This window comes from Crinia signifera, chromosome 3 (genome assembly GCF_055691185.1).
Source record: "Crinia signifera chromosome 3, ASM5569118v1, whole genome shotgun sequence".
Classification (NCBI taxonomy): domain Eukaryota; kingdom Metazoa; phylum Chordata; class Amphibia; order Anura; family Myobatrachidae; genus Crinia; species Crinia signifera.
This window is the reverse complement of record NC_139219.1, coordinates 336,218,647-336,233,778: the sequence shown is the minus strand read 5'-3', so window position 1 is coordinate 336,233,778 and position 15,132 is coordinate 336,218,647. Positions and strand designations below refer to the sequence as shown.

At 53.1% G+C, this 15,132-nt stretch overlaps 1 protein-coding gene across 1 annotated transcript in view; it reads right to left on the bottom strand.

The window, feature by feature from the left end:
* The window catches only part of LOC146063096 (uncharacterized), an 85,597-nt gene that overhangs the window by 27,969 nt on the left and 42,496 nt on the right, over nucleotides 1–15,132 (bottom strand). Inside the window, exon 8 of the mRNA XM_083175109.1 lies at nucleotides 11,773–11,865. Coding sequence (XP_083031235.1) covers nucleotides 11,773–11,865 — 93 coding nt within the window. The remainder of the gene's footprint in view (nucleotides 1–11,772; nucleotides 11,866–15,132) is intronic.

Sequence of the window (15,132 nt, the reverse complement as noted above, 5' to 3'; positions counted from 1 at the left end):
ACCACCCCTACAGTACAGCACAAACCTGACCCACATGACCCCTACAGTACAGCGCAAACATGGACAACACGACCCCTACAGTACAGAGCAAACCTGGCCCACACCACCCCTGCAGTACAGCGCAAACCTGACCCACAGGACCCCTAAAGTACAGCACAAACCTGACCCACACAACCTCTACAATATAGCACAAACCTGACCCACACCAACCCTACAGTACAGCGCAAACCTGACCCACACAACCCCTACAGCACAGCACAAACCTGACCCACATGACCCCTACAGTACAGCACAAACCTGACCCACACGACCCCTACAGTACAGAGCAAACCTGACCCCTACAGTACAGCACAAACCTGACCGACAGGACCCCTACAATACGGAGCAAACATGACCCACACTACCCCTACAGTACTGCGCAAACCTGAACCACACTACCCCTACAGTACAGCGCAAACCTGACCTACACAACCCCTACAGTACAGCACAACCGTGACCCACTGGACCCCAACAGTAAAGCGCAAAACTGACCCACACGACCCCTACAGTACAGCGCAACCCTAACACACACTACCCCTAAAGTATGTCACAAGCTGCCTCCAGTGGGTAAGTGTAAATGCAGCAGTCACTGTTATTCATGTTCTGTGTTGGTTTTGTGTGTTCACCGGATTAGTGCTCCGGGTTTTGGCTGATCCGTCTTGACTTGTTTCCATGCATGCCTTAGTGTTTGGGTGTGGCGGCCTCCTAAGCCACTGGGTATATAGGCATGGTCCAAGTAACAAACCCTGAAGGTTATATTCCTGTTTACTCCTATGATATTCCTGTGATACTCTTATTATATTCCCTGTTCCTGGTGATTTCTATGTTCCCAGAGATTCTCAGAGTTCCTAGCAAACTCCTGTCTAAAATCATCCCAGAGTCCATTGTATATTAGCGCCTTTGTATCTAGGACCTAAGTGCAGCAGCTGTGTCCTAGATTGCTTCAGCCTGTGTCTGAGTATTCCAGTATCACACCTGCCGGGTGTCCTGTTAGATCCTGCCTGTCTCTGAGAACCATTGCCTCCAGTCTGTGAGATCCTGCCTGTGCCAGAGAACCATTGCCTCCAGTCTGTGAGATCCTGCCTGTGCCAGAGAACCATTGCCTCCAGTCTGTGAGATCCTGCCTGTGTCAGAGAACCATTGCCTCCAGTCTGTGAGATTCTGCCTGTGTCAGAGAACCATTGCCTCCAGTCTGTGAGATCCTGCCTGTGTCAGAGAACCATTGCCTCCAGTCTGTGAGATCCTGCCTGTGTCAGAGAACCATTGCCTCCAGTCTGTGAGATCCTGCCTGTGTCAGAACCATTGCCTCCAGTCTGTGAGATCCTGCCTGTGTCAGGGAACCATTACCTCCGGTCTGTGAGATCCTGCCTGTGTCAGAGTACCATTGCATCCAGTCTGTGAGATCCTGCCTGTGTCAGAGAACCATTGCCTCCAGACTGTGAGATCCTGCCTGTGTCAGGGAACCATTACCTCCGGTCTGTGAGATCCTGCCTGTGTCAGAGAACCATTGCATCCAGTCTGTGAGATCCTGCCTGTGTCAGAGAACCATTGCCTCCAGTCTGTGAGATCCTGCCTGTGTCAGAGAACCATTACCTCCAGTCTGTGAGATCCTGCCTGTGTCAGAGAACCATTGGCCCCAGTCTGTGAGATCCTACCTGTGCCAGAGTACCATTGCCTCCAGTCTGTGAGATGCTGCCTGTGTCAGAGAACCATTACCTCCAGTCTGTGAGATCCTGCCTGTGTCAGAGAACCATTGCCTCCAGTGTGTGAGATCCTGTCTGTGTCAGAGAACCATTGCCTCCAGTCTGTGAGATCCTGCCTGTGTCAGAGAACCACTGCATCCAGTCTGTGAGATCCTGCCTGTGTCAGAGAACCATTGCATCCAGTCTGTGAGATCCTGCCAGTGCCAGAGTACCACTGCATCCAGTCTGTGAGATTCTGCCTGTGTCAGAGAACCACTGCATCCAGTCTGTGAGATCCTGCCTGTGTCAGAGAACCACTGCATCCAGTCGGTGAGATCCTGCCTGTGTCAGAGAACCATTGCCTCCAGTCTGTGAGATCCTGCCTGTGTCAGAGAACCATTGCCTCCAGTCTGTGAGATCCTGCCTGTGTCAGAGAACCATTGCATCCAGTCTGTGAGATCCTGCCTGTGTCAGAGAACCATTGCCTCCAGTCTGTGAGATCCTGCCTGTGTCAGAGAACCATTGCCTCAAGTCTGTGAGATCCTGCCTGTGTCAGAGAACCATTGCATCCAGTCTGTGAGATCCTGCCTGTGTCAGAGAACCATTGCCTCCAGTCTGTGAGATCATGCCAGTGCCAGAGTACCATTGCCTCTAGTCTGTGAGATCCTGCCTGTGTCAGAGAACCATTGCCTCCAGACTGTGAGATCCTGCCTGTGTCAAGGAACCATTACCTCCGGTCTGTGAGATCCTGCCTGTGTCAGAGAACCATTGCCTCCAGTCTGTGAGATCCTGCATGTGTCAGAGAACCATTGCCTCCAGTCTGTGAGATCCTACCTGTGCCAGAGTACCATTGCCTCCAGTCTGTGAGATGCTGCCTGTGTCAGAGAACCATTACCTCCAGTCTGTGAGATCCTGCCTGTGTCAGAGAACCATTGCCTCCAGTGTGTGAGATCCTGCCTGTGTCAGAGAACCATTGCCTCCAGTCTGTGAGATCCTGTCTGTGTCAGAGAACCATTGCCTCCAGTCTGTGAGATTCTGCCTGTGTCAGAGAACCATTGCATCCAGTCTGTGAGATCCTGCCTGTGTCAGAGAACCATTGCATCCAGTCTGTGAGATCCTGTCTGTGTCAGAGAACCACTGCATCCAGTCTGTGAGATCCTGCCAGTGCCAGAGTACCACTGCATCCAGTCTGTGAGATTCTGCCTGTGTCAGAGAACCATTGCATCCAGTCTGTGAGATCCTGCCTGTGTCAGAGAACCATTGCCTCCAGTCTGTGAGATCCTGCCTGTGTCAGAGAACCATTGCCTCCAGTCTGTGAGATCCTGCCTGTGTCAGAGAACCATTGCCTCCAGTCTGTGAGATCCTGCCTGTGTCAGAGAACCACTGCATCCAGTCTGTGAGATCCTGCCTGTGTCAGAGAACCACTGCATCCAGTCTGTGAGATCCTGCCAGTGCCAGAGTACCACTGCATCCAGTCTGTGAGATTCTGCCTGTGTCAGAGAACCACTGCATCCAGTCTGTGAGATCCTGCCTGTGTCAGAGAACCACTGCATCCAGTCTGTGAGATCCTGCCTGTGTCAGAGAACCATTGCCTCCAGTCTGTGAGATCCTGCCTGTGTCAGAGAACCATTGCCTCCAGTCTGTGAGATCCTGCCTGTGTCAGAGAACCATTGCATCCAGTCTGTGAGATCCTGCCTGTGTCAGAGAACCATTGCCTCCAGTCTGTGAGATCCTGCCTGTGTCAGAGAACCATTTCCTCCAGTCTGTGAGATCCTGCCAGTGCCAGAGTACCATTGCCTCCAGTCTGTGAGATCCGGCCTGTGTCAGAGAACCATTGCCTCCAGTCTGTGAGATCCTGTCTGTGTCAGAGAACCATTTCCTCCAGTCTGTGAGATCCTGCCTGTGTCAGAGAACCATTGCATCCAGTCTGTGAGATGCTGCCTGTGTCAGAGAACCATTGCCTCCAGTCTGTGAGATCCTGCCTGTGTCAGAGAACCATTGCATCCAGTCTGTGAGATCCTGCCTGTGCCAGAGTACCATTGCCTCTAGTCTGTGAGATCCTGCCTGTGTCAGAGAACCATTGCCTCCAGTCTGTGAGATCCTGCCTGTGTCAGAGAACCATTGCATCCAGTCTGTGAGATGCTGCCTGTGTCAGAGAACCATTGCCTCCAGTCTGTGAGATCCTGCCTGTGTCAGAGAACCATTACCTCCAGTCTGTGAGATCCTGCCTGTGTCAGAGAACCATTACCTCCAGTCTGTGAGATCCTGCCTGTGTCATAGAACCATTGCCTCCAGTCTGTGAGATCCTGCTTGTGTCATAGAACCATTGCCTCCAGTCTGTGAGATCCTGTCTGTGTCAGAGAACCATTGCCTCCAGTCTGTGAGATCCTGTCTGTGTCAGAGAACCATTGCCTCCAGTCTGTGAGATTCTGCCTGTGTCAGAGAACCATTGCATCCAGTCTGTGAGATCCTGCCTGTGTCAGAGAACCATTGCATCCAGTCTGTGAGATCCTGTCTGTGTCAGAGAACCACTGCATCCAGTCTGTGAGATCCTGCCAGTGCCAGAGTACCACTGCATCCAGTCTGTGAGATTCTGCCTGTGTCAGAGAACCATTGCATCCAGTCTGTGAGATCCTGCCTGTGTCAGAGAACCATTGCCTCCAGTCTGTGAGATCCTGCCTGTGTCAGAGAACCATTGCCTCCAGTCTGTGAGATCCTGCCTGTGTCAGAGAACCATTGCCTCCAGTCTGTGAGATCCTGCCTGTGTCAGAGAACCACTGCATCCAGTCTGTGAGATCCTGCCTGTGTCAGAGAACCACTGCATCCAGTCTGTGAGATCCTGCCAGTGCCAGAGTACCACTGCATCCAGTCTGTGAGATTCTGCCTGTGTCAGAGAACCACTGCATCCAGTCTGTGAGATCCTGCCTGTGTCAGAGAACCACTGCATCCAGTCTGTGAGATCCTGCCTGTGTCAGAGAACCATTGCCTCCAGTCTGTGAGATCCTGCCTGTGTCAGAGAACCATTGCCTCCAGTCTGTGAGATCCTGCCTGTGTCAGAGAACCATTGCATCCAGTCTGTGAGATCCTGCCTGTGTCAGAGAACCATTGCCTCCAGTCTGTGAGATCCTGCCTGTGTCAGAGAACCATTTCCTCCAGTCTGTGAGATCCTGCCAGTGCCAGAGTACCATTGCCTCCAGTCTGTGAGATCCGGCCTGTGTCAGAGAACCATTGCCTCCAGTCTGTGAGATCCTGTCTGTGTCAGAGAACCATTTCCTCCAGTCTGTGAGATCCTGCCTGTGTCAGAGAACCATTGCATCCAGTCTGTGAGATGCTGCCTGTGTCAGAGAACCATTGCCTCCAGTCTGTGAGATCCTGCCTGTGTCAGAGAACCATTGCATCCAGTCTGTGAGATCCTGCCTGTGCCAGAGTACCATTGCCTCTAGTCTGTGAGATCCTGCCTGTGTCAGAGAACCATTGCCTCCAGTCTGTGAGATCCTGCCTGTGTCAGAGAACCATTGCATCCAGTCTGTGAGATGCTGCCTGTGTCAGAGAACCATTGCCTCCAGTCTGTGAGATCCTGCCTGTGTCAGAGAACCATTACCTCCAGTCTGTGAGATCCTGCCTGTGTCAGAGAACCATTACCTCCAGTCTGTGAGATCCTGCCTGTGTCATAGAACCATTGCCTCCAGTCTGTGAGATCCTGCTTGTGTCATAGAACCATTGCCTCCAGTCTGTGAGATCCTGTCTGTGTCAGAGAACCATTGCCTCCAGTCTGTGAGATCCTGTCTGTGTCAGAGAACCACTGCATCCAGTCTGTGAGATCCTGTCTGTGTCAGAGAACCATTGCCTCCAGTCTGTGAGATCCTGCTTGTGTCATAGAACCATTGCCTCCAATCTGTGAGATCCTGCCTGTGTCAGAGAACCATTGCCTCCAGTCTGTGAGATCCTCCCTGTGTCAGAGAACCATTGCATCCAGTCTGTGAGATCCTGCCTGTGTCAGAGAACCATTGCCTCCAGTCTGTGAGATCCTGCCTGTGTCAGAGAACCATTGCCTCCAGTCTGTGAGATCCTGCCTGTGTCAGAGAACCATTGCCTCCAGTCTGTGAGATCCTGCCTGTGTCAGAGAACCATTGCCTCCAGTCTGTGAGATCCTGTCTGTGTCAGAGAACCATTGCCTCCAGTCTGTGAGATCCTGCCTGTGTCAGAGAACCATTGCATCCAGTCTGTGAGATCCTGCCTGTGTCAGAGAACCATTGCATCCAGTCTGTGAGATCCTGTCTGTGTCAGAGAACCACTGCATCCAGTCTGTGAGATCCTGCCAGTGCCAGAGTACCACTGCATCCAGTCTGTGAGATTCTGCCTGTGTCAGAGAACCATTGCATCCAGTCTGTGAGATCCTGCCTGTGTCAGAGAACCATTGCCTCCAGTCTGTGAGATCCTGCCTGTGTCAGAGAACCACTGCATCCAGCCTGTGAGATCCTGCCTGTGTCAGAGAACCACTGCATCCAGCCTGTGAGATCCTGCCTGTGTCAGAACCATTGCCTCCAGTCTGTGAGATCATGCCTGTGTCAGAACCATTGCCTCCAGTCTGTGAGATCCTGCCTGTGTCAGAGAACCATTGCATCCAGTCTGTGAGATCCTGCCTGTGTCAGAGAACCATTGCCTCCAGTCTGTGAGATCCTGCCTGTGTCAGAGAACCATTGCCTCCAGTCTGTGAGATCCTGTCTGTGTCAGAGAACCATTACCTCCAGTCTGTGAGATCCTGCCTGTGTCAGAGAACCATTGCCTCCAGTGTGTGAGATCCTGCCTGTGTCAGAGAACCATTGCCTCCAGTCTGTGAGATCCTGTCTGTGTCAGAGAACCATTGCCTCCAGTCTGTGAGATTCTGCCTGTGTCAGAGAACCATTGCATCCAGTCTGTGAGATCCTGCCTGTGTCAGAGAACCACTGCATCCAGTCTGTGAGATCCTGTCTGTGTCAGAGAACCATTGCCTCCAGTCTGTGAGATCCAGCCTGTGTCAGAGAACCATTGCCTCCAGTCTGTGAGATCCTGTCTGTGTCAGAGAACCATTGCCTCCAGTCTGTGAGATCCTGTCTGTGTCAGAGAACCATTGCCTCCAGTCTGTGAGATCCTGCCTGTGTCAGAGAACCACTGCATCCAGCCTGTGAGATCCTGCCTGTGTCAGAACCATTGCCTCCAGTCTGTGAGATCATGCCTGTGTCAGAACCATTGCCTCCAGTCTGTGAGATCCTGCCTGTGTCAGAGAACCATTGCATCCAGTCTGTGAGATCCTGCCTGTGTCAGAGAACCATTGCCTCCAGTCTGTGAGATCCTGCCTGTGTCAGAGAACCATTGCCTCCAGTCTGTGAGATCCTGTCTGTGTCAGAGAACCATTACCTCCAGTCTGTGAGATCCTGCCTGTGTCAGAGAACCATTGCCTCCAGTGTGTGAGATCCTGCCTGTGTCAGAGAACCATTGCCTCCAGTCTGTGAGATCCTGTCTGTGTCAGAGAACCATTGCCTCCAGTCTGTGAGATTCTGCCTGTGTCAGAGAACCATTGCATCCAGTCTGTGAGATCCTGCCTGTGTCAGAGAACCACTGCATCCAGTCTGTGAGATCCTGTCTGTGTCAGAGAACCATTGCCTCCAGTCTGTGAGATCCAGCCTGTGTCAGAGAACCATTGCCTCCAGTCTGTGAGATCCTGTCTGTGTCAGAGAACCATTGCCTCCAGTCTGTGAGATCCTGTCTGTGTCAGAGAACCATTGCCTCCAGTCTGTGAGATCCTGCCTGTGTCAGAGAACCACTGCATCCAGCCTGTGAGATCCTGCCTGTGTCAGAACCATTGCCTCCAGTCTGTGAGATCATGCCTGTGTCAGAAACCATTGCCTCCAGTCTGTGAGATCCTGCCTGTGTCAGAGAACCATTGCATTCAGTCTGTGAGATCCTGCCTGTGTCAGAGAACCATTGCCTCCAGTCTGTGAGATCCTGCCTGTGTCAGAGAACCATTGCCTCCAGTCTGTGAGATCCTGTCTGTGTCAGAGAACCATTACCTCCAGTCTGTGAAATCCTGCCTGTGTCAGAGAACCATTGCCTCCAGTCTGTGAGATCCTGCAGGTGTCAGAGAACCACTGCCTCCAGTCTGTGAGATCCTGCCTGTGTCAGAGAACCACTGCCTCCAGTCTGTGAGATCCTGCCTGTGTCAGAGAACCATTGCCTCCAGTCTGTGAGATCCAGCCTGTGTCAGAGAAACCATTGCATCCAGTCTGTGAGATCCTGCCTGTGTCAGAGAACCATTGGATCCAGTCTGTGAGATCCTGTCTGTGTCAGAGAACCACTGCATCCAGTCTGTGAGATCCTGCCTGTGTCAGAGAACCACTGCATCCAGTCTGTGAGATTCTGCCTGTGTCAGAGAACCATTGCATCCAGTCTGTGAGATCCTGCCTGTGTCAGAGAACCACTGCCTCCAGTCTGTGAGATCCTACCTGTGTCAGAGAACCATTGCCTCCAGTCTGTGAGATCCTGCCTGTGTCAGAGAACCATTGCCTCCGGTCTGTGAGATCCACCATTGCCTCCAGTCTGTGAGATCCTGCCTGTGTCCAGCTTCTGTGAGTACAATTGGCTTCCCCACACATTGTGGTGGAGGTCGCACCTCTCATTACAATCTGCCGTCGGTATTCTCACAGCGCCAGCTCTTGTCCTGAGATAGAGCGATGGTTAGGGCGCAGGCCTAATCGCATGCTAACTTGTCTTGTGTATGTTTTTGTTTGTTTGTCTCACATCAGATGCCAGAGATATTGGTCTAGCCTGGCAATGGCGTCACTTAGGTGGTTAGGTTGTAATCCTCTCCGCAATACCTTGGGTATAGTTCTTGGATGGATAGATTTGCATTATAGCGCTAAAGGCCACAAATCCTGTGTTCAGTCCTGGTCTGCGAGGTTGCGTATTCTACTCCATGTTCATGTGCAGAGCGTTGTTTATCTTTGTGATCTAGTCAGTTTATCCCTGACTCGGTCGGGACTTTGTTTCACCATGAAAGACCAGGTGGCATCTGAGTACAGGGTGGAGCTAATCTGCGCTGGGAAGGTGACTGTTAGTGGTGAAGTCTAAGACCTGCGCAGGTGCCGGCCGGCTCAGGGTATAGTAATAGGTTCAGGTGCTGCTGTGGTTTTACCGCCTTGGCCACAGAAGGCCATATTCAGGCTGTAATCAACATCTTACAGATCTGCCAGTCAGAGCAAGGTTCACCCCAGATTATCATAACACAGAACAGCGCAAACCTGTCACTCATTACCCCTACAGTAAAGTGCAACCTGAACCACACGACCCCTACAGTACAGCGCAACCTGACACACACGACCCCTACAGTACAGCGCAACCTGACACACACGACCCCTACAGTACAACGCAACCTGACACACCGGACCCCTACAGTACAGCGCAACTTGTCACACCGGACCCCTACAGTACAGCGCAACCTGTCACACCGGACCCCTACAGTACAGCGCAACCTGACACACACGACCCCTACAGTACAGCGCAACCTGACACACGCCCCCTACAGTACAGCGCAACCTTACTCACACGACCCCTACAGTACAGCGCAACCTGTCACACACGACCCCTACAGTACAGCGCAACCTGTCACACACGACCCCTACAGTACAGCGCAACCTGACACAGGACCCCTACAGTACAGTGCAACCTGTCACACGACCCCTACAGTACAGAGCAACCTGACACACGACCCCTAGAGTACAGCGCAACCTGACACACACGACCCCTACAGTACAGCGCAACCTGACACACACGACCCCTACAGTACAGCGCAACCTGACTCACACGACCTCTACAGTACAGTGCAACCTGACACACGACCCCTACAGTACAGTGCAACCTGACACACGACCCCTACAGTACAGTGCAACCTGACACACACGACCCCTACAGTACAGAGCAACCTGACACAGGACCCCTACAGTACAGTGCAACCTGTCACACGACCCCTACAGTACAGTGCAACCTGACAAACATGACCCCTACAGTACAGCGCAACCTGACACACACGACCCCTACAGTACAGCGCAACCTGACACACACGACCCCTACAGTACAGCGCAACCTGACTCACACGACCCCTACAGTACAGTGCAACCTGACACATGACCCCTACAGTACAGTACAACCTGACACACGACCCCTACAGTACAGTACAACCTGACACACACGACCCCTACAGTATTATTATTATTTTATTTATAAGGCGCCACAAGTGTTTCGCAGCGCCGTACAAAGCTTGGCATAACATTGAATAAATAACAAAAATACAGTACAAATAAAGAGCACCACAGTTCAATACACATTACAGCTTAAATGTAAGTAGTGAGGACTCAATCAACATACAACTAGAGGCTTGAGGCCAATGATGGAGATGAGTATGCGGACAAATATGGTCACTGAGTGTTGGAGTATAGGAGAGCTGTGAGTGACATGTGAAGAGAAGTGGGCTTTGACAACAGAAGGGAAGAGGGCCCTACTCGGAGGAGCTTACAATCTAGTAGGAAGGGGAGACAGACAGATTACAAGAGGTGCAAGCGAGGGGGTGGTGGTTAGATAGCAGGATGTAAACAGGCAAGGGGTCGGAGAACCAGCTGGTTTATGCAGTGGAAGGGTACGCTTTGATGAATAGGTGAGTTTTCAGTGCCCGTTTGAAGCTTTGCAAGGTCGGGGAGAGTCTAATGGAGCGAGGGAGTGCGTTCCACTGAAGGGGTGCAGCACGGGCAAAGTCCTGTACTCTAGCATGGGAAGCAGTGATCAGGGTGGAGGAGAGACGATAGTCGTCAGCCGACCGTAGAGGGCGGGAGGGTGTATGAATGGAGATGAGGTTAGAGATCACCCAGACCACCGGATCTACATATCATCAACATCTGACCACGGCATCTACCTATCATCAACATCTGACCACTGCATCTACCTATCATCACCCAGACCACAGGATTTACATATCATCAACATCTGACACAGGATCTACCCATCATCGCCCAGACCACCGGATCTAAACTGTTCTGACACACAACCATGGGATCTACATATCAACATCTACCCATCATCACCCAGAGCACCGGATCTACATATCATCAACATCTGACCACGGCATCTACCTATCATCACCCAGACCACCGGATCTAAACTGTTCCAACACACCAACCATGGGATCTACATATCAACATCTACCCATCATCACCCAGACCACCGGATCTACAGATCATCAACATCTGACCACGGCATCTACCTATCATCAACATCTGACCACTGCATCTACCTATCATCACCCAGACCACAGGATTTACATATCATCAACATCTGACCACAGCATCATCCCCCAGACCACCGGATCTACATATCATCAACATCTGACCACTGCATCTACCTATCATCGCCCAGACCACCGGATCTACATATCATCAACATCTGACCACGGCATCTACCCATCGGATCTACATATCATCAACATCTGACCACGGCATCTACCCATCATCACCCAGACCACCGCAACTAAACTGTTCCAACACATCAACCACAGTTTCTACAAATACCCTGACATCGGGCTCTACATAGCACCACCTCAACCACGGGGCCTAAATATAGTTAACACCCTATATCTACAGATCATTAACCCCATGACCACAGCATATACATATGCACAACCACCAGACCCAGGATTTACATATCATCAACAATCATGGGGGTAATTCAGACCACAGGCTCTACCTTTCCCCAACACCCAGAACATTTTAACTCTCTGACATCTACATATCATCAAACACACCCAGCCACGAGATCTACATATCATGAACACATGGAGCATACCAACATCCTGACCATGGGCTCCACAGATCACCATCACCCAGACTGTGGGATTTCATCAACACCCATAACACAAGATCTAAATGTTATAAACATCTAACATGCAGAACATAGAGTTTATCCACACCAAGCCACATGTAGAGTCCTCTAGAAATGAAGTACAGCATCTTGTAGAACCGGAGCTCACCTCTAGAGGTCGTTGTGTCTGACCCGTGGCCTCCTACTGACACCTTGACGTAATCCAGTTTTTCCTGTTTGATTGTCTGTGATGTCACACGTCCTGCAAAGAGAAGGGAGCACTTAATGTATAGAGTGTTGTGTCTGGAATATGCTGCACAGGAGGACAAATCAGTGTATACAGGCCGATCACATCAAACTAGGAGACCCTCAGTTCATAGCTGTACCTGGACTGGTCAGACAACATTCTATCTCTGCTTCGCAATGGAGAGCCAAACTGAGGAGAGGCAGGACCTCACATAAAGGCAGAGTTACCGAGAGGGGAACGAGGGAGAGGCAAAGTTACCGAGAGGGGAAACGAGGGAGAGGCAGAGTTACCGAGAGGGGAAACGAGGGAGAGGCAGAGTTACCGAGAGGGGAAACGAGGGAGAGGCAGAGTTACCGAGAGGGGAAACGAGGGAGAGGCAGAGTTACCGAGAGGGGAAACGAGGGAGAGGCAGAGTTACCGAGAGGGGAAACGAGGGAGAGGCAGAGTTACCGAGAGGGGAAACGAGGGAGAGGCAGAGTTACCGAGAGGGGAAACGAGGGGAGGCAGAGTTACCGAGAGGGGAAACGAGGGAGAGGCAGAGTTACCGAGAGGGGAAACGAGGGAGAGGCAGAGTTACCGAGAGGGGAGACGAGGGAGAGGCAGAGTTACCGAGAGGGGAGACGAGGGAGAGGCAGAGTTACCGAGAGGGGAGACGAGGGAGAGGCAGAGTTACCGAGAGGGTAGACGAGGGAGAGGCAGAGTTACCGAGAGGGTAGACGAGGGAGAGGCAGAGTTACCGAGAGGGGAGACGAGGGAGAGGCAGAGTTACCGAGAGGGGAGACGAGGGAGAGGCAGAGTTACCGAGAGGGGAGACGAGGGGAGAGGCAGAGTTACCGAGAGGGGAGACGAGGGAGAGGCAGAGTTACCGAGAGGGGAGACGAGGGAGAGGCAGAGTTACCGAGAGGGGAGACGAGGGAGAGGCAGAGTTACCCGAGAGGGGAGACGAGGGAGAGGCAGAGTTACCCAGAGGGGAGACGAGGGAGAGGCAGAGTTACCCAGAGGGGAGACGAGGGAGAGGCAGAGTTACCCAGAGGGGAGACGAGGGAGAGGCAGAGTTACCCAGAGGGGAAACGAGGGAGAGGCAGAGTTACCCAGAGGGGAAACGAGGGAGAGGCAGAGTTACCCAGAGGGGAAACGAGGGAGAGGCAGAGTTACCCAGAGGGGAAACGAGGGAGAGGCAGAGTTACCCAGAGGGGAAACGAGGGAGAGGCAGAGTTACCCAGAGGGGAAACGAGGGAGAGGCAGAGTTACCCAGAGGGGAAACGAGGGAGAGGCAGAGTTACCCAGAGGGGAAACGAGGGAGAGGCAGAGTTACCGAGAGGGTAAACGAGGGAGAGGCAGAGTTACCGAGAGGGTAAACGAGGGAGAGGCAGAGTTACCCGAGAGGGTAAACGAGGGAGAGGCAGAGTTACCCAGAGGGGAAACGAGGGAGAGGCAGAGTTACCCAGAGGGGAAACGAGGGAGAGGCAGAGTTACCGAGAGGGGAAACGAGGGAGAGGCAGAGTTACCGAGAGGGAACGAGGGAGAGGCAGAGTTACCGAGAGGGTAAACGAGGGAGAGGCAGAGTTACCGAGAGGGGAAACGAGGGAGAGGCAGAGTTACCGAGAGGGGAAACGAGGGAGAGGCAGAGTTACCGAGAGGGGAGACGAGGGAGAGGCAGAGTTACCGAGAGGGGAGACGAGGGAGAGGCAGAGTTACCGAGAGGGGAGACGAGGGAGAGGCAGAGTTACCGAGAGGGGAAACGAGGGAGAGGCAGAGTTACCGAGAGGGGAAACGAGGGAGAGGCAGAGTTACCGAGAGGGGAAACGAGGGAGAGGCAGAGTTACCGAGAGGGGAAACGAGGGAGAGGCAGAGTTACCGAGAGGGGAAACGAGGGAGAGGCAGAGTTACCGAGAGGGGAAACGAGGGAGAGGCAGAGTTACCGAGAGGGGAAACGAGGGAGAGGCAGAGTTACCGAGAGGGGAACGAGGGAGAGGCAGAGTTACCGAGAGGGGAAACGAGGGAGAGGGCAGAGTTACCGAGAGGGGAAACGAGGGAGAGGCAGAGTTACCGAGAGGGGAAACGAGGGAGAGGCAGAGTTACCGAGAGGGGAAACGAGGGAGAGGCAGAGTTACCGAGAGGGGAAACGAGGGAGAGGCAGAGTTACCGAGAGGGGAAACGAGGGAGAGGCAGAGTTACCGAGAGGGGAACGAGGGAGAGGCAGAGTTACCGAGAGGGGAAACGAGGGAGAGGCAGAGTTACCGAGAGGGGGAAACGAGGAGAGGCAGAGTTACCGAGAGGGGAAACGAGGGAGAGGCAGAGTTACCGAGAGGGGAAACGAGGGAGAGGCAGAGTTACCGAGAGGGGAAACGAGGGAGAGGCAGAGTTACCGAGAGGGGAAACGAGGGAGAGGCAGAGTTACCGAGAGGGGAAACGAGGGAGAGGCAGAGTTACCGAGAGGGGGAAACGAGGGAGAGGCAGAGTTACCGAGAGGGGAAACGAGGGAGAGGCAGAGTTACCGAGAGGGGAAACGAGGGAGAGGCAGAGTTACCGAGAGGGGAAACGAGGGAGAGGCAGAGTTACCGAGAGGGGAAACGAGGGAGAGGCAGAGTTACCGAGAGGGGAAACGAGGGAGAGGCAGAGTTACCGAGAGGGGAAACGAGGGAGAGGCAGAGTTACCGAGAGGGGAAACGAGGGAGAGGCAGAGTTACCGAGAGGGGAAACGAGGGAGAGGCAGAGTTACCGAGAGGGGAAACGAGGGAGAGGCAGAGTTACCGAGAGGGGAAACGAGGGAGAGGCAGAGTTACCGAGAGGGGAAACGAGGGAGAGGCAGAGTTACCGAGAGGGGAAACGAGGGAGAGGCAGAGTTACCGAGAGGGGAAACGAGGGAGAGGCAGAGTTACCGAGAGGGGAAACGAGGGAGAGGCAGAGTTACCGAGAGGGGAAACGAGGGAGAGGCAGAGTTACCGAGAGGGGAAACGAGGGAGAGGCAGAGTTACCGAGAGGGGAAACGAGGGAGAGGCAGAGTTACCGAGAGGGGAAACGAGGGAGAGGCAGAGTTACCGAGAGGGGAACGAGGGAGAGGCAGAGTTACCGAGAGGGGAAACGAGGGAGAGGCAGAGTTACCGAGAGGGGAAACGAGGGAGAGGCAGAGTTTACCGTAACGAGAGAGGCAGAGTTACCGAGAGGGGTAAACGAGGGAGAGGCAGAGTTACCGAGAGGGGAAACGGAGGGAGAGGCAGAGTTACCGGAGGGAACGAGGGAGCAGAGTTACCGAGAGGGAAACGAGGGAGAGGCAGAGTT